The 26,851-nt window shown below is 44.2% G+C and overlaps 9 protein-coding genes across 12 annotated transcripts; 4 read left to right on the top strand and 5 right to left on the bottom strand.

The window, feature by feature from the left end:
- Positions 1-4,720: 4,720 nt before the first annotated feature.
- Positions 4,721-5,068, bottom strand: BDBG_02842 (uncharacterized protein; the record flags this gene model as incomplete). The annotated part of the gene is made up of 1 exon (XM_031720980.1): positions 4,721-5,068. The coding sequence occupies one exon, from the start codon at positions 5,066-5,068 to the stop codon at positions 4,721-4,723; it is 348 nt and encodes a 115-aa protein (XP_031577338.1).
- On the top strand, positions 4,864-7,139 carry BDBG_02841 (pathogenesis associated protein Cap20). Its single transcript, XM_002626618.2, has 3 exons — positions 4,864-5,690; positions 5,774-5,858; positions 5,928-7,139. The coding sequence occupies exons 2-3, from the start codon at positions 5,808-5,810 to the stop codon at positions 6,456-6,458; spliced, it is 582 nt and encodes a 193-aa protein (XP_002626664.1). The 5' UTR covers positions 4,864-5,690; positions 5,774-5,807; the 3' UTR covers positions 6,459-7,139.
- Positions 7,140-9,749: 2,610 nt separating this feature from the next.
- On the top strand, positions 9,750-12,089 carry BDBG_02839 (stomatin family protein). Its single transcript, XM_002626616.2, has 3 exons — positions 9,750-10,758; positions 10,836-11,434; positions 11,535-12,089. Exons 1-3 carry the CDS (start codon positions 10,542-10,544, stop codon positions 11,766-11,768), a joined length of 1,050 nt encoding a protein of 349 aa, XP_002626662.1. The 5' UTR covers positions 9,750-10,541; the 3' UTR covers positions 11,769-12,089.
- Positions 11,809-14,424, bottom strand: BDBG_02838 (26S proteasome regulatory subunit N6). The gene is made up of 4 exons (XM_031720979.1): positions 14,371-14,424; positions 13,970-14,259; positions 12,925-13,838; positions 11,809-12,832 (listed from the first exon to the last, which is right to left on the bottom strand). Exons 2-4 carry the CDS (start codon positions 14,061-14,063, stop codon positions 12,320-12,322), a joined length of 1,521 nt encoding a protein of 506 aa, XP_031577337.1. The 5' UTR covers positions 14,064-14,259; positions 14,371-14,424; the 3' UTR covers positions 11,809-12,319.
- BDBG_02837 lies at positions 14,397-17,676 on the top strand. Of its 3 annotated transcripts, XM_031720978.1 has the most exons (4): positions 14,397-15,539; positions 15,641-15,767; positions 15,834-16,381; positions 16,459-17,676. In XM_031720978.1, the coding sequence occupies exons 1-2, from the start codon at positions 14,696-14,698 to the stop codon at positions 15,736-15,738; spliced, it is 942 nt and encodes a 313-aa protein (XP_031577336.1). In that variant the 5' UTR covers positions 14,397-14,695; the 3' UTR covers positions 15,739-15,767; positions 15,834-16,381; positions 16,459-17,676. The 3 variants fall into 3 exon arrangements, with proteins under 3 accessions (XP_031577336.1, XP_031577335.1, XP_002626660.1); XM_002626614.2 differs by having other exon boundaries at positions 14,398-15,539; positions 15,834-17,676; XM_031720977.1 differs by having other exon boundaries at positions 15,641-17,676.
- Positions 16,213-19,141, bottom strand: BDBG_02836 (defective in Cullin neddylation protein 1). The gene is made up of 5 exons (XM_002626613.2): positions 18,755-19,141; positions 18,544-18,587; positions 17,549-17,625; positions 17,304-17,478; positions 16,213-17,154 (listed from the first exon to the last, which is right to left on the bottom strand). Exons 1-5 carry the CDS (start codon positions 18,839-18,841, stop codon positions 16,710-16,712), a joined length of 828 nt encoding a protein of 275 aa, XP_002626659.1. The 5' UTR covers positions 18,842-19,141; the 3' UTR covers positions 16,213-16,709.
- Positions 19,142-19,258: 117 nt separating this feature from the next.
- BDBG_02835 (ribosome biogenesis protein NIP7) lies at positions 19,259-20,748 on the bottom strand. The gene is made up of 3 exons (XM_002626612.2): positions 19,967-20,748; positions 19,775-19,876; positions 19,259-19,700 (listed from the first exon to the last, which is right to left on the bottom strand). The coding sequence occupies exons 1-3, from the start codon at positions 20,423-20,425 to the stop codon at positions 19,677-19,679; spliced, it is 585 nt and encodes a 194-aa protein (XP_002626658.1). The 5' UTR covers positions 20,426-20,748; the 3' UTR covers positions 19,259-19,676.
- On the top strand, positions 20,053-26,307 carry BDBG_02834. Of its 2 annotated transcripts, XM_002626611.2 has the most exons (3): positions 20,506-22,777; positions 22,959-25,737; positions 25,810-26,307. In XM_002626611.2, the coding sequence occupies exon 1, from the start codon at positions 20,644-20,646 to the stop codon at positions 22,735-22,737; it is 2,094 nt and encodes a 697-aa protein (XP_002626657.1). In that variant the 5' UTR covers positions 20,506-20,643; the 3' UTR covers positions 22,738-22,777; positions 22,959-25,737; positions 25,810-26,307. The 2 variants fall into 2 exon arrangements, with proteins under 2 accessions (XP_031577334.1, XP_002626657.1); XM_031720976.1 differs by having other exon boundaries at positions 20,053-25,737.
- BDBG_02833 (uncharacterized protein) lies at positions 23,271-25,575 on the bottom strand (the record flags this gene model as incomplete). The annotated part of the gene is made up of 2 exons (XM_031720975.1): positions 23,271-23,782; positions 23,859-25,575. The coding sequence occupies 2 exons, from the start codon at positions 25,573-25,575 to the stop codon at positions 23,271-23,273; spliced, it is 2,229 nt and encodes a 742-aa protein (XP_031577333.1).
- Positions 26,308-26,851: the final 544 nt, after the last annotated feature.

The following is a 26,851-nucleotide window of genomic DNA, read 5'->3' as shown; positions in this document are numbered from 1 at the left end:
ATACTTATTAATATCTATTGATAGTTCTGCTTCTTATAATAATTGTAATACTCTTCACATGTGTTCTTGATATTCTTTTCTGAACTCATCAGTGAAGATGAGAATGTTATCAAGATATATAGATACAAATTTATCAAGGAAATTCTGAAGTACTCAGTTGATATACTTCTGAAATGTACTGAGAGCATTGATCAGTTCAAAGAGTGTAGCTATTCATTTAAAGAGACTATAACATATTCAGAATACTGAAAGTCATTTATCTTCTTTAGTGATACAGATTTTATAAAATGCAGTAATGATATTTAATTTTATAAATTATTGAGCTTATCTGATATGAGCTAGAGTTTCATTAATAAGAGATAAAGAATAGTGATTCTTCTTGATTAATCTGTTCAATTCTCAATAGTTTACACAGAATCAGAGTTCATTATCTGATTTCTTTGTAAAGAGAATAGAAGTTGCAGTGAAAGAGTTACTAATACATATAAATCTCTTATTTAACAGATTATTGAGTGTCTTTCAAAGAAGAAGAAGTTCATCTCAAGACATGTTATAAAGAAGGCCTCATGATAACTCAGAGTTCTTATCATTCTTCTTTTCTAACTTAATACTGTGATTTACTTCTGAGTCTTATAAAAGAGATATATTAATAGTGTTATCTTGTCAGAAGACATCTAGATATTCATGATATTATTAAGAGAGTTTTATATAAGAATCTGTTATTATAGTACAGAATAACTTCTCTAGAGCTTTCTTAATATCAGTCAGACTGATGAAATAGATTGTTATATAATTCTACTATCAGTGATCTTTTCAGTAACTTTCTTTTCAGAGTATTTCATAGACATTGACAGAGATCTGTGTCAGATTCATAGTCTTGTGAATATCATCTTCATGAACTCTATTATTGTTAGAGAATATTAAGCTTCTGTTTCAAGTGTTTAATAAGATATCTTATTCACATAGTCAGATAAGTTCTAATATAAGATTATAATCAAGATTATCAACTTCATATACATAGACATCTTCACATTGATGTTCTCTGACATCTATGTTCAACTTCATTATATAATAAGTATAAATGTCTTTTGAGTTATTAAATTCTGTGAGAAGTCAGAGTTTTGATAAGAGAATACACTGAAGATTGTAATATCTTATAACTGAAGATTTAATCATTGTATAATGATATAGATCACTGTCTATCATAGCTTTTATATTATACATATTATTGATTACAGTAGATACAAGAATCATATTTATTATCATTTTCTCTTCAAATTATTATCATTCAATCTCTTCAAGCTTCTGTTTATAAATTTAAACAGAAGCTAATCTTTTCTCTGTTTCATTGAGATATTCTTATAGTTATCTTCTAAATCTTTCTTCACTGCAATGTAATTGATGTGAACAGACACTGATTCATTCTTTGAGTGAGAAGATATATAGACTGATTGACAGTTGAAAGCAATATATTCTGATCAGTTACAGTTAATACACACTTCTTATTAACATTAATCAGTGACTTCTTCAGAAGTAATCCCAGAAACTCAGAAGTCTGTTCAGATGACAGAGACTTTTACTTATGTGTAGATATTCAAGTCTACTCAATTTATAACATCTATATCATTATTATTCTTCAGCACAGGTGTATGAGTGACTGAGTTATTTCTCAGCACAGATGTATAAGTATAATATCTTCTATCACTGTTCTGTATACTCTTGAGCTTGATAAGACAGTCATTTAATGTTCAGAGTTATATACAGAAATCTTCATAAGTTTGATCTTCATCTATACTTACAAGAGTCTGTAAGAGTTTAAAAGTTAATATCTTCTTAAGCATGCTAATCTTCATTCAATTCTCTTAAGATTGATTATCTGCTTCTAGAATCTTAATATCAAAGTCAGAAATAAATGTTATAAGAGAAGTATTTCTCTGTCAGATACTCTGTAATCAATCTAATACTTTCTATTGTATAGCAGTGTCTCAGATCAGAATATTAAGATGTTTAATAATATTATCAGACATTTGCAATGCTGATTCACATGCTTTTATTCATGAATAAAACTTCTATTTCACATGATTCTTCAATTATTCATTAATATATTAACTTTAATTGATTAGTAAATTAATGATATCTTTATCTACACTCAGTTTTACAAGTATTTTCATTCTTCATAATGAGTAGAGAGTGAGATCAGAAGCATTAAAATACATAGAAGTATCTAAGTATTCTTTCAGTGCTTTTATATTTAATTCTGCAGATGTTGAAATTGTATGAGTTTCTTATTAAGATAATCATTGAATCTCTTTATATTAATATAATTAAGTTACATGCATATCAGCTATTTATTATTATTATAGTTTTAATATTACTCAGAGCTACTGTGATACTGTATCTATACTTATATTCAAGAGTTCTTTCATACTATTATTAGACATGATTATATTGATTATCAGATATATGATATCTGTGAAATCAGAAGAAGTGTAATTATATGAATATCTTATACATTTATAGTATCAGAACTCTCAGATCTTTTACTGACATTTTCTTTATAAAATCTTATTCTCTTTATAAGATCTTATTATAGAGTCAGAGTGACTGATAAGCAAGCTTCTATCTGAGAACTCAGTGTTTACTTAACTATTTAACTGTTTCTCTATTTCTTACATGTTATTACATGTTTAGATATCTCAGTGAGTAATTGTTTCTAATAAGAAGACAATGAATGTTTTTCAAGTGTAAGAGGCCTACACTGAATAGATCAGTATAATATATATTATTATTATTATTATTATTCTTCAATTATAGATGTATACAGTCAGAGACTATGACATCTACCTGAGAACTTTTAGTTCTCAGGGTTTTTCCTATATCTGTAAAGTTAACTATTATACATTCATCAATTTCAGATATGCAAAATCAGAAAATTCCAGCTCAGAATACAAAAACTGTTTATAAATTACAGTGTTTTAACATCTTCTGATACTTTGAAATCATTTGACAATATCATGACAAAGGAAAAGAGAACACAGTCTTAAAGATAGACACATTAAATAGATAGATAGAAAAGAATTGAAAGAAAAAGATAAAGTAAAGAGAGCTACAGAACAAGATCTCTGCAGTTTATATCTTAAGCTATATACATATTTTAACACTCTATATAACTGACTGTCATCTCTGTTCTCTCAGGCCTGCTTCAGGGATTATCATTCCCTCTAAAGAGCTGCTGCTCAGCTAGCTTCTATAACTAGCTTACTCATAAGTGAGATTCTCACTAAGAATAACATCAGAGCTATTCAATTCTAGTTAAGTCTCTAACCTTCTGACTGTCAATCTCAGCATTCCAGCCTATCAATTGACTGTCACAGTCTTGCTTGCACTAACCACCTATTAAGGGCGCCTAGGCCTCGTCTCACCTAGGTCCTTGCTAGGCCCAGGGTGTCCTAAGTATAATATATAGATCTTATATAACAAAGTGAAAAACATTAAAGAAGAAAAAGAAAGAGAAAGTGTGAGAATCAGCAATTGAAGTGAATATTTATATGCATACACAGTGTGTACGTGGTGGAGCTTCGGGGTGGAAGAATAGGAATTCCATGGGTTTTTCAGCTGAGGATCGGTGATCAAGAATGACCGAGAATCGGAGCTTTCAGCGGAATCTATGAAGTGTAAAGGAATAGTCTATATAATGATCGGGCGCAGCCCGCTACAATATATTTAATTCTGTAAAACATCTCTTTATATTCTATATGAATTTATCTGTTTATTTAATTGATTATGAATCAGTTATACATGCTTTGATTGATTGATAAGTTGAATGAATGAATGAATGAGTGAATTGAAAGATTGAAAGTCAATTATCAACTGATTATTACTGTATTGTGCGAGGTCAGGGTCATGATTATGTAATGAGGTCAAGTGGCGCACTTAGCGAGGTCAAGTTTTCTGTATACACCTTGTATACACGAGCCAGAGGGTCTGAGCCCGCTGAGATAAGAAAAAAGCCATTTGACACATTTGTCACTATAGACTACCGTATGCGGGGAATTGGCGCCATGCGACGCGACAAAACTAGTTGTTACAAGGTGCATGCATTGATGATACTGATTTATTAGTAATCAAGATCTTCTCGTTGGAGGTTTATTGAAAGGGGGGTCTTGACCTGGACTAGGGTACTCAGGTCTCTATATACCTGGGTGAACTCTATCTGAGAGACTCGGTACCTAAAGCCAAGACTGACTAAATTATATATAGTAATACACTAGCTACATTCAGATTAGTATAATTAGTTCGTGTCTTTAAAAAAATCCATTTGACTGAAATATTAAATAGGCTGCCGTAAAAACTGGCCCATTGACTAACTACATAGTTATATGCAACTGGAGCGGGACCTGTGTCAATGATATCACGAAGTAATGTAAACTTACATATTCTGTTTGCAAAAATTCCTTGGGGAGAGGACAGATATTGCGAAGAGATTTACTATCGAACGTGGGGCGCTGTGCTGGTGTGGTGGTTAACTTATCTTTCATTAGTGAGTGCTGGCCGTGGATAAACTTACGGGGAGAGATCAAGACTGGGAAAACTGGCAAGTAGACAGAAGCCAAAAGCAACAGGCGAGTCAATATTTTATTAATAATCATAATAATCATGTGTAGGCTACTGGGGCAAAAGAGCTCAGTCACCACCAGCGCACTGCTGGTAGAAGGGCCGATCAACCGCGGGACCCCCAACACCCCTCGGACCAGCTACCACAGAGTACAGTACTCCTCTCAGTGGCTCCTTTCAGTGGCTCCCCATAGTGGCTCCTCTCAGTGGACTCAGTCCTAGGGCTCAAGGGACTTCTAGGGCACACTCCTAGGATGTCTCTTGGCACTGTTAAATGTCCAGGGTATTTGTTTGGAATTCTTAAGTCCATTCTGGGATCAAACCCATGCATGTTGACCACAGCGGGGCTCACACTTAATGGTCTCATAACCTGTAGGCTACTGGGGCAAAAGAGCTCAGTCACCACCAGCGCACTGCTGGTAGAAGGGCCGATCAACCGCGGGACCCCCAACATCATGCATGTCTGCACAGGTACAGGCGCAGGTACGGTACATATACTATACATGTACTGTACACGTACTGTACATACGTAGACTATGCTTACCTCTGTACCCCGCCGGCCTGGCCACTTTCACATGCTTCCGGCCCTGGTAGTAAGTGGCCAGCAGCTCGGGCTCAGGAGCTCACACACGGGCGACCCTGGGCGCTGATTCGCTGCAAGGCGGGATCTAGAAGCGCAAAGCTCCAGGGCTATTAGTAGAGTTCGAATAACGACAAGGAAAAGGGTGAGAGTTTTGCGGTTGTTGCTTGCTGCGGAAAAGCTGGGAAGCAAGAGGTAGGTAGGTGCACGCACGTTTTCCCTTCTGCCTGAGGGGTTCTTGGCTTTGGATTGGTCTTGATCTCTCTCCTCATTTTTTCCTGTTCTCTGCTTCATAGTCATAATAACAACAACCCGGTTCCCCTCTTCTTCCCACCTTTTGCTGTTTTCTTCTTCTCTTCCTCCATCTACCTATAACTTTCTTAGGAACACAACTACTGCATACTGCTTCGCAATTTATCCCCTATCCATAGTCCCATATATATATTACTTGATACACCTTCAGTCCTGACGTATTGCATCACCTGCTACCTGTATAGTAAGTATATATTTATATTTGCCTATTCATACCGTCCTTTTTACTCCTTAGTAATAATAGAAAACCCACTAATCGCCATACAGAATCCTATTTTCAATAAACAAACCACCACTCAACATGGGTGAACCCATCGTCAATGGCGAAAAGCCATCCTCCCAGTTCCTCCATGTTTGTGCCTCCCCTCTCATCACTCCTCCTGCTCCCTGTTAGCTCTCTAACCTATATATTCATTGGCAGCACCTCTCCACCCTCCCTGTAGTTTCCGACTCCCTTACCTACTTCAAGAACCACCCCTACGGCCAAAAGTCCCTCCAGCTCGCCGACCAAGGTTACGCCAATTACGCAAAGCCCGTCCTCCCCTTCTTCTCCAAGCCCTACACCTATGTCCGCCCCTACGTCGCCAAAGCCGACTCCCTCGGCGACGAAGGGCTCAAGCGCGTCGAAGACCGGTTCCCCATCGTCACGAAGGACACGGAGACCATCAAAGGAACTCTCAAGGGATACATCCACCTGCCACTGCGTGTTGTTGAGGAGGGCAAGAATCATGTGCTCCAGGTGTATTCGTCCGAGTACAAGAACTGCGGTGGCGGCGATGGATACGTTACTGTCGGCAAGGCAGTGATCACCACGGGCCTGACTATCACGTCAGAATCGTTGGCGTGGTTGAGGTCATACATTACGAAGGCTGAGGAGAAGGGGAGGCAGGGCGTTGAGGTTGTTTCGGAGAAGAAGCAGAAGGCTTCGAAGCAGAAACCTTCGAAGCAGTGAGATGAGGGATGAATGACTCTTTCAAGTCTGTCCAAGCCTTGATTCTCAATCTAGACAATTGACCCCCCCCCCCTAAAAAAAAGAAAGAAAAAAGAAAAGAAAAGAAAAGATGAAAAAAAAAAAGACCTTCTTTCTCCTTTTAGATTTAAAAAGTGTTTGTCTTCTTGTTGGTACTAATTACTGAATGGGTTCAGTTTCTTTCATCCATAGCTGCTACTTGTGTGATATTGAGGGTTTTTTTTGGGGGGCGAGATTGTTCCTTCACTCTTGTCTGGTATTTGATTGCTTTTTTTATTTTCAGTGGACAGGGTGTTCTATCATTTATCATTATTGATTTTTTCCATTGCCAATTGCCAATTCCTGTGCTTTTTTTTTTTTTTTTTTTACCGACTTTTCCTCTCTCATACATCATTGACATCTTCTATGTGTCTCAGGTTGTATCATCAAAACTGTACTATTCTCTCTGCTAGTGCCTCTCTGCATAACTTGCTTACTTTAGGTTAATTTTTTTCACTAATTATTTATAACAAATCTAGTATCTTTTGAGTTCTAAACTGGAAAGTTTCTCTCTACTTCTTTCATTTCATTCTTTCATCTGAAAATACATATTCTAGCTTGTGATAATTGATTTTGTTTCCACTTTGTTGAGACAATGTTCAAAATATGATATCATCATTCCTGTTTTCTTTTTGCTTTTCTTTTTTTTTTTTTTTTTTTTTTTTTCTTTTTTTTTTTTTCCAGAGGTAGTTTGAGCTCTATTTGACATGTGACAGACAAATTTACATGTGAAAGCAGAGGAAAAGCTTATTTCACTAGTTCTAAAAAGTAGAAGAAAATGGAAATTGTTTGCCACCTATGTATAAAGTGACTCAAACAGAGAAAAAATGAAAAAAATGAAAATGAAAAAATGAAAAAAAAAAATAATAAAATGAAAAAATAATATAAACTGAAAAAAGATCCGCCCCTTCTAGCCAGTTTGAAGCAATGGCTGGCTAGCGGTTCCCGCGTTAATTATCTAAGCGAGCGCTTAGATTCAGATTCGCGCGCCTAAATCCTCATGCCCTTTTTCTCGAACTTGTGGCATACTACGGTCCTTTTGAGTGTCCAAGATCCATGCTTCAAGCTCTCTAGAAGGGGCTTTTTTAAACTCTCGGGATTATTTTTTTTGTTCTAAGTTCCTAGCTTAGTTTGCTAATGGGGTGATAGAAGTTGTGGCTGCAAACCCAAGGTTGGTACATGTACATACTACATATGTAAGGATGTTGTTCACTTTCAGTCTAGTGATAAAGCATCGAATTTCACAGTTAATTATAAGACCGCCTTCATTCACATATTCCTTCGGTGGCCGCCGCCTAGCAAGGAGAAAAGAAATAAAGAGAAGAAAGTAAATCCAATGTTAAAAATCACGCGACAACGGCGCAAAATCCATCCAGAAAAAGAATTTCTTGAGAAGAATGGGACGAAATCATCGATGATTTTCGATTTTTGGATTTAACTTCTTTTTCTTTCTTCTAGTTCCTTGCTAGAAGACCTTTGTCCCTGTACCTTCTTTTCCACATTGCCGGTCAGACACGCTGAAGAGTAGGTAGGTAAGAGAACCAAGATGCAACACATTCAGTCTGCCCGGCCATCGTCGTCGCTCGTCGATCGCCCCTTCCCGTTGTCCACGAGCAGGGATGTAAGCTGGTGTTGTTGGTAGGAAATAGGCGGACATCTGGCAGGGTAGGCCCACCACTGCGGTGAGTATCTGCCCGGAAAAGAGAAGGGGAGGCTACTCTGCGGTCCGGATATGTTTGTGCTGAGCGCCATTATTTTCAGTAAGTGGTTTCTTGGAGGGGAGCCCGTAACGGGAGCTGAACGGCAACTCGTAGTGGTAATATACGGCTTCTATTTGGTAGGAAACGAAGTTATGGGACTATCATGTTGAAGTAAGTCACTCATTGATTGGTTTTAGAGCCCTATCTTGTCATTGTTAGACTAGCCTCGCATCGCATTTATCTTTTAGGTCCTGGATTGCTGCTAGAAGAGGCTCATCCCATGATTGCTTCAAGCAAGGCAAATGGACAGCCTGGCCACAAACACCACACTGGGGGAAGTGAGGTATTAGGGGGGGCGAATTGGAACTTGCGGCTCTTCTCCAGATAGCTATAGGTCAACTGTGAATGGCATTGCGACTGTCAGTTATAGGAAAAGCGCAGGCAGTCAAACTACTGATAAAGATATGATTCAGCATTTTGGAACCCACCCATCAACAAGTCCCCCCAGGACCTTTGCTGAGAATGGATGTGGTTATGTCTGGTGATGAGGGTGCCGCATCAGGTGAAATGGGGGGACGAAACTGGCTAATCACATGAAGCTCGTCTATGCGCTCCGCCTTCTAGAACATCTTCCGAAAATTTCATGGGCATAATCAAGCCCCTCATTCGCTGATGTATGGCGAGGTAAGATCCGTGGATAGGTTTACCATGCCTGGGTAGCCTCATATGTGGATTCAAACGCTAGGAAGTAGAGTTGTTTAATACTTTCGGCGCAATTGCGCAGCGTACCGCCGATCATGCTCCGTTACTCAGAAGGAAATGATTCTCTTCAGTTTGGCTAGGGGTGAGTTGCGCGAGTCGTTGCGAGGCGCGCAAGCCGTCTGGCAAACATTGAATGGCTCCCCGGCTTAGCCCATCATTAATGTAGGATCTAGGCGGGTTAACTAGAATTACATCCATGTTAAAATCCTCCTCTCCTCTCGGTCCACCTCTCCTTAAATTCACTTCTCATAATTGGCTTTGATCCGAAATGCCCTTGCGATAGGAAGGTTAAATATACTAGCCAACCAGTGGCCTCCGGAGACTTTGCTAAAGAGGGCTATGTCTGATCCAACTTCCAAGCCTTTGGCTAGCTTCCCCGCTCATCCTATCGTAGAGGACCGGAGCGGAGGACAGGTTTGGGGTTGGGGTTGGGTGTCCAATTGTACGTTTGCTGGGGGATGTGGCTTAGACGGACAGAAATGTGGCAGGAATTTATTATTATTGTTCTCGAACTCTGTGCACAGGTATTTTGCTGTCTGGTGTGATTGGCAGCAAAATGTAGTCTTTTGGCAAGAGTAAGTTAACTAGTTACCTAACTACTGAGGGAATATTTGGTCACTTGATGCTGCTTGGGACGAGAAGCGCGCAGGGCCGGTCCCGCTAAAACGCCCCCAGGCTAGAAGGTTGCGGGGATTGCTCCACTGTGGACCACGCCCGCCGCAGTGGGATAAAAATAGTCCTTGTTAACGATCAAAATTAAACGTTCCTCCTTGCCGCTCTCAATCGGGTTTCTCTGTCGAGCACAGCACCGACATCGAAAGGAAACGGGGCTAGATATTACTACGCTTAATCGTTTCGAAAGGAGAGTTTGCCAGGAGTTGATCGCCTACATGCCTAGGTAGTTAGTTCCCTTTTGTCTGCCTGGCTAGGTAGGTCAGGAAACATATAAGTTAATGATCTGATTTCATGCGCTGGGAACCGGAAGGATGTAGCTATAGACGATTTTGGAGATCCCTCGTATGCTGGGCTGACGTCGAGGCGATCGGTACCCGATAAATTATAGCGCCAGAGTTGTTGTATGAAGCTTGCTCCTTGTGGTTGAATAGGGCACAGAGGTTGGAGTTAAAATGCGGAGATCGGAGGTGAGGAAAGTAAAAAGTTACTACCCCAGATGTATAAATTATGAAAGCCAGTTGCGGCTCCCGAAGCAACAACAGAACATGGTAACTTAGACGGAGGAGATCTTCTTCTCTTTAGCAAGAACCTAGACAAGCAGCAATCCCTTCTCTAAATTCTTTCGTCACCCAAGGTATCAGTTTCGCTGCGCATCCCTGGCGCTCGGTAGTTAGTAGTTTAGCAGCAGAGTAGTCTCGCAACCCCCCGTTCCAAGCTATAAAGCAGCCGGGTTCCACTTTCCAGTTACATAGTCTGCGCATCCATCCGTCCATTGCCTACAACACACTTTCCAACTCCAACCTCCAACCTCAGACCATCCATCAAAACCGAACTCATATACATCAACATAGTCTGTTGATCGCATCGATACGCGCGCATCACGTTCAAAATGTCCGCGCAAAACTGGGAGGATTCCGCTCTTCTGGCATCCAACCAAAAAGCACCAGCGCCAGTGCCACTCCCTAGCAACGTGGGTTTTCGGCCTTCAAACAATGGCGTTGTGACTGTGCAGCCAGCGCGCCTCGAGGATTTGCAGCCCAGCTATGCTCAAGTACTCAAGCATCCCGATGGCGACGCCACCGTCCACGGCTGGTATGCGTCGATGAGTAAGTTAGATATAACATCGCTTGCTATCAAATATCCCTTCTTGAAAACAGCAAACTGACATCAAACCGTTGTCCAGTCCACACTTTGGGTGAAAGCATCGGCTTCCTGGGCGCCATCCCTTGCTGCTTCTGCTGCCCCAACCCTTTCAAGCCCATTGCCCAGGGTGAAGTCGGCTTGGTGACGCGGTTCGGTCGCTTCGAACGCGCTGTCGATCCCGGTCTGGTCAAAGTTAATCCACTCAGCGAACACTTGACTACAGTCGATGTGAAGATCCAGATCGTTGAAGTTCCCCGACAAGTTTGTATGACAAAGGATAACGTCACTTTGAATCTTACATCCGTTATCTACTACCACATTACCTCCCCCCACAAGGCTGCCTTTGGAATTACAAATATCCGCCAGGCGCTTGTTGAACGGACACAGACTACCCTCCGCCATGTTGTCGGAGCACGTGTGCTACAGGATGTCATCGAACGCCGCGAGGAGCTCGCCCAATCGATCGGAGATATAATCGAGGAAGTTGCTGCGGGCTGGGGTGTCCAGGTCGAGTCCATGCTGATTAAGGATATCATCTTCAGCAATGAGCTGCAAGAATCCTTGTCAATGGCTGCGCAATCCAAGCGTATTGGTGAGAGTAAGGTTATCGCTGCTCGCGCTGAGGTGGAATCAGCTAAGGTTCGTGAATACCCGTTCTTCTGCCGTTCCCCTGCATATACGCCTATACGTTTTCTTTCTCATTATAGCTTAATTCCACTAACGTCGTTACACCCCGTAGCTCATGAGAACCGCCGCCGACATCCTCTCCTCTGCACCCGCCATGCAAATCAGATATCTGGAGACAATGCAAGCAATGGCCAAGACAGCGTCAAGTAAAGTAATTTTCTTGCCATGCCCAACCAGCCCTGGCGATTCTGGTGTATTTCGAGGGATAGATGAGGGAGGCCCATCTACCCAGCAGGTTGATCCGGTTCAACACGCAATCAACACACATGTTTTTGAGAACATTTAATTAATTGTGTAATCTGTAAATGAGTACTATTCATGAATAATGGCTGTAATCACATATCTCAAATTGGAGTATTTCTTTTCTTACTTTTTCATTTCTGTAAAAAATGAATTATAGTTGTTAACAGAATTCTTTTATAGCTGTTATGCTTTCAATTTCTATTTTTATCACATTCTTCTCAAGACTCATATTCAAGATCTATACTTGCATCAAGTGGGGATACTTTAGATATATCCAACTTCATGGCTTTACTCAGTACACGTACAATTCTTATGGAGAATAAAAATTGAAAATTGAATCTTTATAGAAGGAACAATAATCCCATCTACCCATTCAAATGAAATTTCACGCCGAGCCAAAACTATCATAAAAGATTAATATAGGCTTCACATATCCATCCCCCCTTCTAATCTGAGCCTTCACAGGGTCCGGAACTAACTCGTCGCAGTGTAATCAGTGCTTCGTAGAGGTTCCTGAATTTGGGAAACCCAACCCAACTCAAAAACTCGAGTTTTCACAAAAACCTTCCCTATCTCCGTTCTGCGTCTCTGGACCTACCGCCCCGGCTTCGCAAGCATATACCTCACCGCTTCCGCAGCAACAGGCGTATCCCAAGCACTGTTCGTTCCCCCGCGTCTAAACTCCGCCCCACTCCCATCCTCCCCGCCACCGCGCGTCGCTTCGCCCATAATAACTTCCAAATCCCGTTTCTGACTACTCGTCCAGCGCCTGATGAAGTTCGCCGGGTCTTGGCTCAGCGATTGGAAGAATGCGTGTCTAGCCTTGGAGTGCGTGAGTGCCTGGACAACGAGGGCGAGTTGGTCGTCGAGACTGGCAACTTGACGGAGCATGTTGGGGTAGTCTGGTGTCGTTGTGATTGCGAGCATTCTGGCGCGGAGAGGATCATCGACGGCGACTCGGATGTCATAGACCGTGGGTGTTGGGTTGGTGTGGAATTCGCGGTCGACGCGGATTGTGTAGGGGAGTTTGATGGGGTCGAGGGGAGAGGTGTGGGCGCTGGCGCTGTCGGGGATGGCGGGGAAGAACATTTTATCTCGGTTGAAGAGCTGTGGAGTTTTTTTTTTTTTCTTGATTAGTTGACTGATTTAGGTGAGGGATATGAAGGTCAACGGAGTGGTACGACTTTGGTTTGACATACGGCTTTCAGTCGATCATCGCATCGTACTGCGCGTTTTTCTTCACTTTCTTGAAGCTCCATCGCTTTTATATACTCCCATATGCCGAGGACAATGCCGCCGCGGGCTTCCTCATCCGTATCCAGGATGGACGCTAGTTCTTTGCTTAGCTTGAAACGCTCTGGGTTCTCGTCTCTTACGAGACTGATTGTGGCATTGAGATTGACTTCCGCAGCCCGAGAAAACTCAAGAGAGTCAAAATCCGCGCTGGGGGGTAATGACACCGCACTGGAAGGTATGGCAGGTTTTGTCCAATTGATAGTCGCTAGATCTGCGACGCCAGAGGGCGCGGTTTTATCAAGTTCAACGGTGATTGACTTGAAAAAATGGGACAGGCGCTTCCGTTGTGGTAGAGAGTGTTTCTTGGTACGTTTTTTCTGCTTTTGCGGCAAGTCCTCCTCCATCGCATCTGGGTCTCTCTGGCCATTCGTCTTAGTTTGTTCGTCGTCGCTGTCGCTTCCTTCTGAATCAAAGGTATCGGGTTGGTTATCAAGCAACTTTCCTTCGATCTTGACCTTGTAACGCCCGCTCCCGTTACCGTCCTGTCCTGGTTCCCGCTGCCACGGCTGGTTTTCTACGGTATTCGAGATCCATACCCGCAACGTTCGGAATCTTTTCACGGATCTATTGACGGAATCTTGAATATCCAATCTCTTCCTCATCATCGCCGCATCCAGACGTTTCTCGACATCTCGCATATTTTTGTACTGGGTAACACCATCTCCTATGATTGACTCCTCCAACCCATCTGGAAGATTTTTGTCTGTTGGTTTCCGACTCCGTCGCAAGGCAGTATCTATAGGATTGGGGACATTGCGCTGAGCGAGCTGAGGGTTCGGAACTGCATGTTGTGCGAGAGGGACCGGCATCATGGGGCCTGGAGATTGTACACAAGGTTAATACATATAGTTACACCCTTGCAAAAAGCAAGTGTCGCGATTCAAGGTGAAAAAAATAGACTGTAGTAAGCAAACAATGCACAAAACGGGACAAGGAAAAAAAACCCACCAGGGATTGGGACACCTCGACGCGGAGTGGCAGGAGGACGATGGTGAGTGGTCGGGGGGTATCCACGGTAGTTGGGCTGCATCGCGGCGTTCATGACTTTAGTTTAGTCGGTTGCTCGGTTTTAACTAGGGCACCCAGAAGGAGCGAGGATGGCCCAGCAAATAGACGTGGACTAGTTAACGGAATTGTGGATGTTCTGCTTATCGCCCGATTTTCTGCTGAGCCTTGAACAGCGCGCGGTCGAAGCCCGGAGAAAAAGAAGCCTAACTACTCTTCTGGGTGGTTGTTTGCTTTGTTTGACGTATTAATCATCACGTGATGTAAAGGTTACCACGTTGGGTTTCAGCAAGCTCTGGACAATCTTCAGCAACAATTAATTTTATATCACTTTCGTACGTTACCTTTGAATGAAAATAATGCCCGCCATCAAGCGTTGCGGGTTACTAGCTGCCTGCCTGCACATTAAGTTGCGCTGAATAATATTTCCTTCCGCTACTTGAATGTTTACTATGATATGTCGTCATTGGCGAATTCTCCCATATTGCCTCCAGTTATTAATGCACTGCCCCATCCCTGCCTGACGACCTTAAATGCCCTACTTTACGATGCCTTTCAAGTGACATATAAACACATTGCCATTAACCTTAGGCTCCGGAATTTTTGTTACTAGGGAATACAATACTAGCCAAAGACGAAATCAGGTCTATTTTCCTAGCGTGCACCGTGATGGATCCAGATCATAATAAAGGTCCACCACCTGCTTACGAGGACAGCGGCCCACCACGGCCTGTGGAAGCTCCTCCAGCCTATGAGACGCTCGTTTCCCATGTTCCTGGTTCCCTGGGCCAAGCGCCCAGCACCGCAGATTCAGAACAACCCACGATCCTCACAATCGATGGTAAATACGTTGTTTCATCAAAATGTCCCGACTGCCCACTCTACAGTCTCTCCCACGAGTTGGACGGTTACGAACTAGGAGCTGGCATCCTAGTAACACGGCTTGGGAAGAAAAAGCCCGATCCTAATAGCATTGCCCAGAGATATCAAATTCCCGGGAGTGATGTCTCTAGACAGGATGTATTTGCTCTCCGGGAAACAGCACAACTTCTGTCCTCCACTGGAGGTTTACTTATAGACGGACGGCAGTATCTTTCCGAAAAGCTTGGGAAGATGAACAAGTGTATGACAAGATACGGATATGGCTGGACCGCTCGCGGGGATGGCTTGCCTTCCTTGGAAGCTCGGCCAGTTCTCTCTGCGAGAAGGAGGTCAAGTGACTCGGAAGCTACTCAAGAGGCTGATGGGCAATTTTACGAATGGAGGCTGAAAGGCAAGAAAACAAGGGTAAAATCCAAGGCAGAGGACAAGGACGGTATACTCCTTGCGATCGAGACGAGGAGGCGTTGGGATACCAAGAATAAAGTGGAGATAAATAAACCAACTCTGGAGTTGAAAACAGACATTGATGCTCTGGAGAAGGCATTCCTCGACTTCTTCATTGCGGCGTGGTGTATGCATAATTGGCGGGAGGCAAAGGACATTACGAAGGAGTCCTTGACATGGGACGAGTGTAAGGACCTGTTTGCCCTACCTGCCCATATATTCTAGTTTCTGTTCGTTCATTCCGTTATGACCCGTACAGGTTGAACTGACATATTTACTGCTGAACAGTCAAGGAGCAGGCTAGAGTGACAAGAAGAAAACATGCTGAACGACGCAGAAGAAATATTAGCAGTTTCGGTGTGATTGCAGCAGGGGCTATATTTTAAACCATTATAAGGTTGGGAGAACCACGATGGTGCGTTCCTATTCGACCCAGAAATACCTCCAGAGTGTCTACGACTACGGGTTAACGGCCTTCAAGATTCATCGCGCTCCCTACCCTACCCATGATCGCAAGTTGGCTGGTTGGTAACACGACTCTCCTTCCATTCGTCTATCAGTCCCCGCCTCAAGCTAATCTTGCATTGAACACACACATTACCGCAACACTTCTGTTACATGTCCTTTAATAAGCAACATATTGATTTTCTACCCCCCTACTTTGTTCTGCTTCTCAAATCCCCTTGCTTTCTACATGTAGGTAGGTAGATGTGCAAAACAATTGCCCGCACACCTCCATTTCTTTGGCTGCGCAGTGATATCTTGCTCTTCCGCTCTATATGATACTTGATACAAGTTTTGGCATATTCAAAACCCGATGGTGCAGGTCGTCGATTTATGACAATGAAAATCTTGCTTTCCAGCTGGCTCTGAGAAAGTCACTAATCATATTCCTCCTTCCGCTATTGACCTTGACTATCTTTTGTTAATTGGTCTATGATTTACTTGATACGTGCGTTACGATCCTATGAAATATAAAAGCGCCCTTTTTACCACCCGCAATACGGAATATATACCTTGTATATATGTGTAGGTACTCAACAGTGTAACACCCGAGCCATTTCTTTCATTCTTGTCTAATTTCTGCCTGTTGATCTTTGTTTCAGAATATTTCGGCCATTTCCATCCACTTCTCCTCCCGCTTTCCTAGACGTCCCTCGGCAATGAATAATAAACGAACATGGTAGCCACCAACTTGAGCCTCGCAGTTGTCCAGATAGATATGCTACGGATCGTAAATAAAAGTCGTTCTAAATCCATTAGAAATACGCAGTCTCCTTTCCTCACCCACATACACAAGACATCATGGAATGAACAGGCCATCTAGTTGGGAAAAAAAAATCACTTCCTTGGCCGCTCACTCAACCTCCATAGCCTCCGCCGCAGGCCCCTTGCCACCTCTCTTCGCCTGTACGAACCCAACAAACTCATCAATGGCACCCGGCCACGCGCCATCCTCACTCCACCAGCTAAAAGTTTCATCCTCCTTCGTCTTCCTCATAAACACTTCAACCTGTTCCCACAGATCTTTGTTGACAGGCCTCTTCCAACTCCTCTCAATAAACTCAATCCACCAATCGAGCCAGGGTGTGCTGCGTGTGTTCCAGTTGATCCCACCATTGGAGCTGGTGAAGAAGAGTCGCCATTGCTCCGTAGCGATATCGATACTGAGGTTGCGCTGGCCCGCCAGGCGGCAGATTAGGAAGGTGTAACGGTACACACGGCGGAAAAGGTCGGGTTCGTTGGGGATGCGGGCGCGAAGCGATGCAGCGTGGGAAGTTTGTTTCGAGATTGTGTCGCAGCTTCGTTTGAGTTAGTAACTGCAGAAGTGGCTGTGAAATTCTTGAAAGATGTTCATAAACGAGGGAAACAAAAGGAGTAGGCGATAATAACGGAAAGAAACAGAGGAGGGATTCGGGAGAGATGATATTTGAAAAAGTGGGCAACATACTTAACATTTTTCCAACCGTCAATAAAGGGTTCTCTTGTAAATTCTCCTATGGATGGAGATCGTAGATGTTCTGCGATGGCAAGACAAACAACTTCATCTAATTGCACGTTAATGGCCTCTAAGTACTTAACCGCGCCTTCAACCCCAATGGTATCTGGGTTCTCTGCAGGGTCGTCTATCTGCATCGTCAGAAGGACACGATTATTTTGGTATGTGGACACCTCTGGTAAAAGGTTGCAACATACCGCGATAACTATCAAATAGTTTGTTGAGATCCGCAACCGAGGCATTAGAAGCGCTTTCTGCTGAGTTCTGATAATACCTGCGTGGAAGGAAAGTCAGCTTGCTACGGCAACCCAGTTTTAGGGATAGGGGGTATAGACGCTGGGTCAGGCAAAAAAGACTTGTATAGCATGCAATGATGGCCGCAAATCATACGTGGCCCGCACCCGCTGCGCTCGGCGAGATGGCATGTTGGCTGCTTTAGAGCCCGGAATGTTTTTATCAGTGAGCTTTGAAATCCACGGGCTTAGATGCTGGGACCCTACGTCCTTTTGCTCGATTCAGGGCTTCAGTGCTGAGAGCCTTCCTTGCGGAGAGAGGGATGACGGATAGGAATAGTGTTGGAGAGCTGGAGATCAATCCGCCATCAAATATAGCTCTACTAGAAGAAATATCCGTGGTGGTGAGGGAGGAGGAAAGAAAGAAAGAAAGAAAGGGATGTGAGTAGGTGATTGCTGGCTGGAAGTTGATATGCTGGAGGCAAGATAATTTATGTGCAAAAGCGGATAAACGTATGATTCACGGTTGTCGAGGAAAATCAATGTAGGGAAGTGTCTTCTGTTATGATTGGCCTAATGTGAAGCAGAAGGCACATTCATTTGCGGAACCAAGGTGGTATATAGAGATGCAGGTAATCCCCATGTCAGACGAGTTGGTGGCGCGGGACAAATGTTTCCCAGGAAATACCTGGGGAATGCTTTGGTAGAAGCATATTCAGTGCCTTCCTACGCCCGGGTAATTTGCTCCAGATCCCTTGTCTTAGCATGGGCAAAGAACAACCCATATTCATAAAGCGCAGTCACAGACCCAGCCATCGTGAGATATTCCACACGGTCTTATAGAGCATTGCTCTTAAAATGAATGAGAAAGGAAAAAAGGAAAAAGAAAAGAAAAGAAAAAGCACCGTTCAAATGAGGCAGATGCAAAATTAGAAAGAAGCAAAACAGATATAACCTACGCATCTACAGCACGTTCAACGTTCCATCCGTTTGTTTTGAGAAGCTAGAAATTAGATATGAAAAATCACAGAGTTAGTATACATCTTACCAATATGAAGTGCGCGTATTAATAAAATATGGATATAGTTGACTGATACATGAAATCAACCGGATACACCGTTATTAATATCAAGGTCAGTTTCAGGGATAAAAAAAAATCATTTGCCATACCTTGCCAGCAACGCTATCTCGTGCACCTGTGATGCCGATAAACTGTGCTATCATTTGTTTCTGACCCGATGAAAATAATGACGGCATCTTGAGGGACTTCAAACCCGTATCCTCCCTTATCGTGTATGGGAGTAACGTCAACCTAGACGGTCGGTGGGTTGCAAAACGCGCGAACAAAAACCAAAGGCGGGGGCGGGGTGCAGACTTGAGCTGTATGTAAGGTAAGGTTTGTTTATAATTTGAAGACAAGAGCGTGGTGAGTTATTACTCAATATATAGAGTTTAAGAACTGTCCAGCGGTTAAGTAATATTTAGAATAGTGATGGGAATAAAAATAGCTGCTAAAGCTCGGTATCAGCCTTGTTGTATGCCGCTTTTGCTCTTTTTCTGCTGTCTCCTAACCTAACGAACCGATCTGATCCGAAGCGCGCGGCTAATGCTGGGAAGTCACGTGCACCATGTAAATTTCCATCACCATTTGGTGAAGGCAACCAGCAGCAAAACGCCAAATAGTTTCTAAAACAATTTCTGTATTGAGATAGCTACAGTATCCGTCTAGATATTTATACTATTGATCAATCCTCTAAGTTGTCATTTAGTGTGGCGGTAGGTTGGACTCTATAGATCCCCAGGCAATTTCCAATTCAAAAAAATAAGATGACGATGGCAATGAATGCCGGGTATGAGCAGGCCACTACACATACGGAACCAAATACAGTAATAGATCGGGGACAAGTGAGACGCAGGACAAAGGCAGCAAGCAGCCTGAAAGCAACTGAAGCAAAACGTAATCGAGAGACCCTTATTCCCGCATGAAACATCTCTGAAAACCCGTGGTAGCCATTACACAATAACGCCAGACTTTTCAACAAAAGCAATGGACGAAAACAAATAAAACAAAATAAATAAGTATGGCAAATAATTACGTGGTGAAAAGTGTATCCTCCTATTCATCATGTTAGAAAACGCTCTCCGCGCAAACGGTACTATGATTTCTCCCGGAGATATCTTTCTTCTTACCTCTCTTAGGTACTCTCCTATGTCTGCTTGCCTAAATGTCGTAATTCCTGTGGGGTCTAGCCTTCGTGCTTCTGCCGTCGATCTAGCAGTCACTCCGAATCCCTATTATACAAGAAAAAGTAATGAGCAATCATCCAAGCAATGAACGACTAGTACGATATATATGCAGTATAAACCATGATAGGAACATACCAAAGGCGTATCATCCATCGAATGCACCACCACACCAGAATGTTCAGGACAGTCCTCACTCCACCGGCCAACATGCGCTTTCACAATGTTGCCCCCGTAAAGGAATGGCATCTCCCCATTCGGCTTAATCCACATCTTATACCTTGCATGTGGCGCAATCACATCTAATGCAGTGATGTGTAGTCTGAATTTGCCAGTCTTGGTGAATTTCCCGACGCAGGTACCTAACGAAAGGAGGCTCTCGCGGGGCACTGAAGTGGCCAGGTTGGCTATAGCGAGGCGCACATAGTACACTCGGGAGCCATGGAGGCGGAAGACATGGCGATCGTCTGCTGAGGGCTCGCCGCCTTCTGTGGTAGAGGAGGGGGGAGGCGCAATTAGGTTATTCAGGGAGCGGCCGGTGTAGTTTGCGAGCTTGGAGAAGAGGGTTTTGGTCTCCGTTTCTGTGAGGGCGCGCATAGCGGTAGGAGTATTCTCTTGGCAATACGCACTCTAGAGATAATGAATGGGGGGGAAACAAAAGAATAAAAGAACGATTACGTCAAGTCCGTTGTGGAGGATGCCCTGGAGCTGGAGCTATGGAGATCTTTTTCCGCAAATAAAATTTCTCTGCTAGCGTGAAGTCTTGGCATTTCTGCATCGCAAATTTATTTTTTTCTAAGAGCAACAACATCGTCATGACCGAAAACTATTTGCGACGAACACAACTACCCATGGCACCTGTACATTCAGTCAAAAGAAGGCGGCTCAGTTCGTCTAAGGATGGCGACTCTCATACACAAGCTACGAATGTCTCCTCTATGAAGGATTTTTACAGTCGAGCTGCGGAATGGGACCTGGAGCAAGACTACGAGCGCCGCCCACGCAAAGCCAGCAAACGAGAGAAAGAGAAAAGTCGTCTCCCGATTAAGACTGCGGAAGGAGCGATAGAGCATGTCGCGGAGCCTACTGTGGACGATGACTCGGAAAACCCATTCGATTCGGACGAAGATGATGCGGGTGAACAACCGGAGCCTGAAGTTGTTGAAAAGCCAAAGCCACATATACCTGCCAAAGTCCAGATTTTAGAGGCGAAAGAGGAATTGGCAAGGATCGCGGAACTTATAAATGAGGATCCAGAAGAACATACAGGTTTATTTAAAAGGTTGGCGGACATGGTATTGGAGACCTCGCTCCCTGCAGTGAAAAAGCTGGCATTGGCTACACAAGTGGCTGTTTATAGAGATGTGATTCCTGGCTATCGAATAAGGCCGTTAGGCGAGGAGGACACGACGACCAAGGTATCAAAGGATGTACGGAAACTTCGCAATTTTGAGCAATCGCTTCTTGCCGGGTATCAGAATGCTGTCAAGCTTTTAGCTTCGTTTGCGAAGCCGCAGAGGACTACGAAGGAGGGTGATGACGCGGAGGGATTGAAAGCTGTTGCAATCAATTGCGCCTGCAGCTTGCTTATTGCTGTGCCCCATTTCAATTTCCGGGGTGAACTACTGAAAATTCTCATCTCGCAACTAGGTCGTCGGAAGGTGGATGATAACTTTGTGAAATGTCGGGAGACGATCGAGAAGCTTTTTTCCAGCGATGAGGATGGGATCGTGTCAATGGAAGCCGTCAGCCTACTATCTAAAATGATGAAAGCCCGAGACTATCGTGTTCACGCCAGCGTATTGGATACCTTTTTGCACTTACGTCTACTCTCCGAATTCTCTCTTAAAGGTTCAAAGGATTCGATCGATAAGGAAGGCGACGACGAAACAATCAATGGGAAAAAACCGAAGATGAAGCGTGAATTTAGGACCAAAAAGGAACGAAAGCTCATGAAGGAACGAAATGCAGTCGCGAAAGACATGAAGGAAGCAGATGCCCTCGTCAGCCACGAGCAACGGGATAAGATGCAAGCAGAAACGTTAAAGCTAGTCTTCGGCACCTATTTCCGCGTCCTGAAACTCCGCAGCCCCAGCTTAATGGGTGCAGTGCTCGAAGGACTTGCTAAATACGCCCACTTAATCAACCAGGACTTCTTCGGTGACCTCCTCGAAGCTTTGAAAGAACTGATTGCGCAAGCAGACCCTTCAAACTCTTCAGAAACAGCGGATGCCTCTAACTCCAATGACGAAACTGACTTCCCCGAGGAATCCACCGCAAGAAACACAACCCGCGAGGCTCTACTCTGCTGCATAACGGCCTTCGCTCTCCTCGAGGGCCAAGATGCCAGTAAAGCTGCCTCAACCCTCCACCTCGACCTCAGCTACTTCATGACCCACCTCTATCAATCACTATACCCTCTCTCCTTACACCCAGACATCGAATACAACCCCAATAAACCCTTACACCTCCCCGACCCTTCCACTCCTGCCCCCGAAAACTCCCAAGCCAACAACAGAGTAAACTTCCAAACTCCCACAGTTCTTCTCCTCCGATGCCTCCAATCAACCCTAATCGCTAAAGGAACCAACGCGGCTCCTCCAGTCCGCCTAGCAGGCTTCACGAAACGGCTCATGACCGCTTCATTACAGCTGCCGGAGAAGTCATCGCTGGCTCTGCTGTCGTTATTGACTCGTGTGGCAAAGCAGCATGGGCGGAAAATTGCGCCGTTGTGGAATACTGAGGAGCGTAAGGGGGATGGTGTGTTTGATCCGTTAGCACAGACTGTTGAGGTGAGCAATGTGTTTGCGGGGAACGTGTGGGAGGGCGAGCTATTGAGGCTGCACTATTGTCCGAAGGTTAGGGAGACAGCAAAGGAGATTGAGAAAGTGGTTGCATCGGTGAAATAGTGGAAGTATATGGAGGGGGTGGGAGAGATTTTAGCAATAGGTATCATCAAGTCGTAGCCCTTTTATTTTCAGTCTCGTTTTTAACATAAATATCACATCGTCTTCGCAAAGAGAATTGTTTGCTTTTGAACGTCTTCTCACATTTCTTTGTTGCAGTGCGTTGCTGATTGGTCGCAATTCTAAATGGATGTACTAACTTATTGTCGAACGCCTAAATAAAGACAAGGAAGGAGACAAAAATCTTCACAAATAAACCAGGAGGTGTTGTCCTCGAAACATCGACTTCTAGATGAGTATCAACTTAATCTTACAAAACAAATCAAACAACTAAACCAACTCCATACTCCACATAAAGCCATCTGATTGAAAGATATGGGGCTAGGGAATAACCGGAAAACAACCAAAGGATTAGGAAGACGAGTGCTCATCCCGCGATTTACTTCTGACATGGTGAGACAAAGACACAGGGGAGAAAAATGGAACATTCATAGACCAGATCTAACCATTTCTCATCAAATAAAGCATTGAGGACATTAACTTGGTGGGCTGCGCATATTGTTGTTTCCCTGGGCATTTACCTGGTGGTACCAATTCGAAACGCCCGCCCATGGTTTATATGGGTTGTTGAACTCAGGATTAGCAGCTGGCCATTGCCCACCTGGAGGGTTGTTGCCAGGATTTTGGGTTGCTTGGAAATGGTGAAAGGTTGGCTGGGGCTGTCCCTGGCCCCATCGGGGTAGAGGTGATCCATAATTGGGGCTAAAATCACGATGTGGCATGCAGTTATGGCTTGAAGGCCCTGCTCCACCACGCATGAAGGAATGGTTGTGCCTCATGCTAGATTGACGAGGAGGAAATCGATTTTGTTGCCCAGAGGCTTGACCACGAGTAGCAGATGGACCCGGAGTGCTGGCGGCAGGATGAATGTGGGTCTGGTCTTCATAGCCGCCATGCATATGGGAATGTGTGTATGAATCAGCAGGCGTTAGTTCTTGCAGACCCATGGGTACTAGCGGTCGCTGTCCGTCAAAGTTTGGCGTCGCATCTGTGGAGTTGAAAGTCAGTAAATTTCTTTTGCACGACTCGCTATAATGCATGAAAAAAGACTTTGAGGTACTTACATTTCCCACCACCGCTGCCCCTAGCGCTGCCACGCCGACTCATTCCACCACGATAGCGTTTCCATAAGCCCCTTTTCTGATTTGGTGGTGGACCACTCCAACCACTGGTTCGTTGATGACCTTGGTCCCATGAGGCAGTTGAAGGGTTCGTCTGGGAGCGTCCCCTTCCAGTTGGGTTTCCAAAATTCTCCTTACCAACATCGCACCCCATACTTTTCCCTCTGGTGTGTGTTGTTGACGGCCCAGAAAAGCACTTATCAGAAAGGATTGTATGAGTTGAAGTCGGTGTACAAACAGAAGCATCGTTAGCCTCTTGTTCCACAGCATCAGACCACTTGAGGTCGTGACCTTCACTAGCTTTTGAATTTCTGGAGCCAATATTTGCTGTACTGTCACTGATCTTCGCCACTGTAACAGCAACAGATTCCATTGCCTCACTAAGCTCCCCCACAGCCTGGGTGATATGACTGTTGATGGTTTCTTCGTAAGCTGCCAGGTTTCTAACTCTCGCATCCTTCTCCAGCTGCAGCTCCTCTGAGAATTTTTTCAATTGAGTGTTGGTATCTTCAAGTTGCTTGTTGATTCTCATTTGCTCGATTTTAATGTCTGCCACGCTGTCGGTGAGGTCCTTGAGCTGCGAAAGTATTTCATTTTGAGGAGCTTCTCCTGACAAGATCTGTGGAACCATTTTGGGAAAGTCAATTGTAGGCTCTAGCTCCAACACGTTGGAGTTTTGGTCGGGAGAGGTCTTTGGCCCCATGCAGTGATCTTGGTGTGAGCTAATGGAAGGTGGGACAAACAAAGGCACCCTCTGACCTCTTGATATATCACGCTTGGCTGATCTCCTGCGGGGGTTTCTTCCACCTCTGGCTCTGATGATGCTTCTGCCACGGGAGAAGAAAGAACTTTGAGAGCTGGCTCCCTGGGACAGTGAACGTTGTCTAAACTCCATTGGCGTGGGTGGGCGAGGGGGTAGCTGGAGTGACGAAAGCTGAAGGTTTTGGCCGGGCAACGAGACCTCAGTGTTGTATTCACTTAGACTTCGCTTAGGAGTCACTATGCTGCTACACTCCTCAACATCTCCAATTTCGATTGACCCCTGAATACTGGAAACTTTCCTCTCAGGTACAATTACTTTGCCACTGCCTCTCGTGCCGCATGTTCCTTTGCTGGTAAGGCTTAAGTCAGGGGATCCTAGGATAATTCCCTCTAATTTAGGAATGGTCTGGCAATAATCTTCTTGACGGGTTTCCGCTGACCCTACACTAGACGCACAAGAAGAATTTTGCCGAGCGGCGGCGCGATTCCGGCCGAAACTAATTTCATCATCTCGGAGCCTGGGCGTGGAGCTCACCTTTCTCACCGCTCGAAAGGGTTGCCATGTCACCTCAGACAAGGAGGAACCTCTAGGCAGAAGCGGCGCTGAGTCGGGTCCTCTGTCTGTGGCTTCCTTCTCCTTGGGGTAATATAATTTGGGCTCTTCAGCCGCTTCCAAGGTACCCCCTCCTGGTATAACGCCTAGTGGGCTTCTTCCTGGTGGTGATGGTGATGGTGGCGTGGGCTCAGCATTTCCAAGATTGCTCGCCGGCGAATACGCGCATGGTTGGGGAAATTTGGCCGCCGTTCCATGCTTCGAGCCAGCAACATCGCCTCTCTGGGTCTTACTCTGTCCCTGTTTCGACTTCGAAATAGAGCCTCTCTTAAATCGTGGGGCCATCGTTGGGCGGCTGGTCGTTCCTAGCGGCTCTTGTATAGTGATTCAAATTTGGTGCGGTTGTTGATCCGCCATTCAAAGTCTGACACCGAAAAGGACGTATGGGCCCACGAATTATTCTGCCTAAGAAACAGTATGGTGTGGTGGGATATGGGTATTGTGTAGGTAAGTGGAACCTGACAAAAATGACGATATTACTTCTAAAGATGAGCGGATAAGCTAACGGATGTACAAAAGGCGTTTAAGAGTGCAGTTGGAGAAGATAAGCCACGCAGAGATGTATAGGGAACTGCAAATGGTAAATCAAGTGTCAATATGCATGGTAGTTAAATGAAAGAGGGTTCTGACAGCTTAGGAGGGTAGCCAAATGTCTCAAAGCTGAGGGTCAGGGTCCAATAAAGAGAGGGGATGTGGCTGAATGTGATGTCTGCTTCCATTTATGATGTTGATTGCTTTGCGGAGGGGATGTATAGATTTGGGTGGAAGTTCAATGCAGAGATAGAAGCTCAGGGGGAAGCATATCAAGAGGAGAAAAGCACTCACAAGTTATGAAAGGTCTTCAATATTAACAGCTTGTGATGGTCCTTATGTTCAGGATGTTATTCTTAATCTGAGTCTGTGATCTGAGATAGTAGTAAGCCAATTTATTTTAACCAGAGCTATAATATGTCAAAGGATGAAGTTATTTGTGAAAGCAAGCTCAGGGATGATAGGGGTAAGAGAAAATGATCTGTGCTGGACAGTATGACTCTTAGTGCTATTTAAGCGAGGTGTTCCTGTTAACTCAACAGACATGAACCTACCTTGGGGGATTCTTTACCCTATTTCTATACCTCTTTCGGGGTATGCCTTGTTCCTTGTTCAGTGGCCCTTTGCTTTGTTTCTAGCTTGCAGGTCAGGGTAAAAGTATGAGTCAGAATCAACCAGCAATGATCTTGATTGTTCCCTTGCCTTTGTGCATGCCTTTACTCTATCCTTTCACTCAGAAACTCCCAGCGATAGGGTACTAATGCCAACCATTAGTTTGTACATGTCGAAGCCAAGTGCATTCGCGTATCAAAGGAGAACTGGGGTTGGCGTCTAGTGTGTCTGCTAAGGTCAGAAGAATATGGCCTGATGGTATACACGACAGATAATGAGGCGTAGAGTAAATAAACGGAAAGATCGAAGCTGTTAAGACGTAGTTGTAGCAGGGGCCATGTCCCAGCCTTTTAGTGGTGAAATGGAGTTGTTATAGGCATAATCATATAGAAAACACAATGGAGTGTCCAAGAAACAA

The sequence above is a fragment of the Blastomyces gilchristii genome, assembly GCF_000003855.2.
Source record: "Blastomyces gilchristii SLH14081 genomic scaffold supercont1.4, whole genome shotgun sequence".
NCBI classification, from domain to species: domain Eukaryota; kingdom Fungi; phylum Ascomycota; class Eurotiomycetes; order Onygenales; family Ajellomycetaceae; genus Blastomyces; species Blastomyces gilchristii.
The sequence above is the reverse complement of the archived record's forward strand: the minus strand, read 5'-3'. Positions and strand labels throughout refer to the sequence as shown.

Bases quoted from the DNA above. Each gene is read 5' to 3' on its own strand.
- BDBG_02838 (XM_031720979.1), bottom strand. From the start codon at position 14,063: ATGAACGCCGCGATGCAGCCCAACTACCGTGGATACCCCCCGACCACT. The intron at 13,839-13,969 runs GTGGGTTTTTTT...TACAATCTCCAG, and splicing joins TCGAGGTGTCCCAATCCCTG to GCCCCATGATGCCGGTCCCT. The intron at 12,833-12,924 runs GTATGTCAAACC...AAAACTCCACAG, and splicing joins GCGATGATCGACTGAAAGCC to CTCTTCAACCGAGATAAAAT.
- BDBG_02834 (XM_031720976.1), top strand. From the start codon at position 20,644: ATGACCGAAAACTATTTGCGACGAACACAACTACCCATGGCACCTGTA.
- BDBG_02839 (XM_002626616.2), top strand. From the start codon at position 10,542: ATGTCCGCGCAAAACTGGGAGGATTCCGCTCTTCTGGCATCCAACCAA. The intron at 10,759-10,835 runs GTAAGTTAGATA...ACCGTTGTCCAG, and splicing joins CGGCTGGTATGCGTCGATGA to TCCACACTTTGGGTGAAAGC. The intron at 11,435-11,534 runs GTTCGTGAATAC...TACACCCCGTAG, and splicing joins CTGAGGTGGAATCAGCTAAG to CTCATGAGAACCGCCGCCGA.
- BDBG_02837 (XM_031720978.1), top strand. From the start codon at position 14,696: ATGGATCCAGATCATAATAAAGGTCCACCACCTGCTTACGAGGACAGC. The intron at 15,540-15,640 runs GTAAGGACCTGT...ACTGCTGAACAG, and splicing joins GTCCTTGACATGGGACGAGT to TCAAGGAGCAGGCTAGAGTG.
- BDBG_02836 (XM_002626613.2), bottom strand. From the start codon at position 18,841: ATGCCGTCATTATTTTCATCGGGTCAGAAACAAATGATAGCACAGTTT. The intron at 18,588-18,754 runs GTATGGCAAATG...TCTAATTTCTAG, and splicing joins GAGATAGCGTTGCTGGCAAG to CTTCTCAAAACAAACGGATG. The intron at 17,155-17,303 runs GTATGTTGCCCA...ACTCAAACGAAG, and splicing joins GACGGTTGGAAAAATGTTAA to CTGCGACACAATCTCGAAAC.
- BDBG_02835 (XM_002626612.2), bottom strand. From the start codon at position 20,425: ATGCGCGCCCTCACAGAAACGGAGACCAAAACCCTCTTCTCCAAGCTC. The intron at 19,877-19,966 runs GTATGTTCCTAT...CTTGTATAATAG, and splicing joins CGATGGATGATACGCCTTTG to GGATTCGGAGTGACTGCTAG. The intron at 19,701-19,774 runs GTAAGAAGAAAG...CATGATGAATAG, and splicing joins TAGGAGAGTACCTAAGAGAG to GAGGATACACTTTTCACCAC.
- BDBG_02841 (XM_002626618.2), top strand. From the start codon at position 5,808: ATGGGTGAACCCATCGTCAATGGCGAAAAGCCATCCTCCCAGTTCCTC. The intron at 5,859-5,927 runs GTTTGTGCCTCC...ATTCATTGGCAG, and splicing joins CATCCTCCCAGTTCCTCCAT to CACCTCTCCACCCTCCCTGT.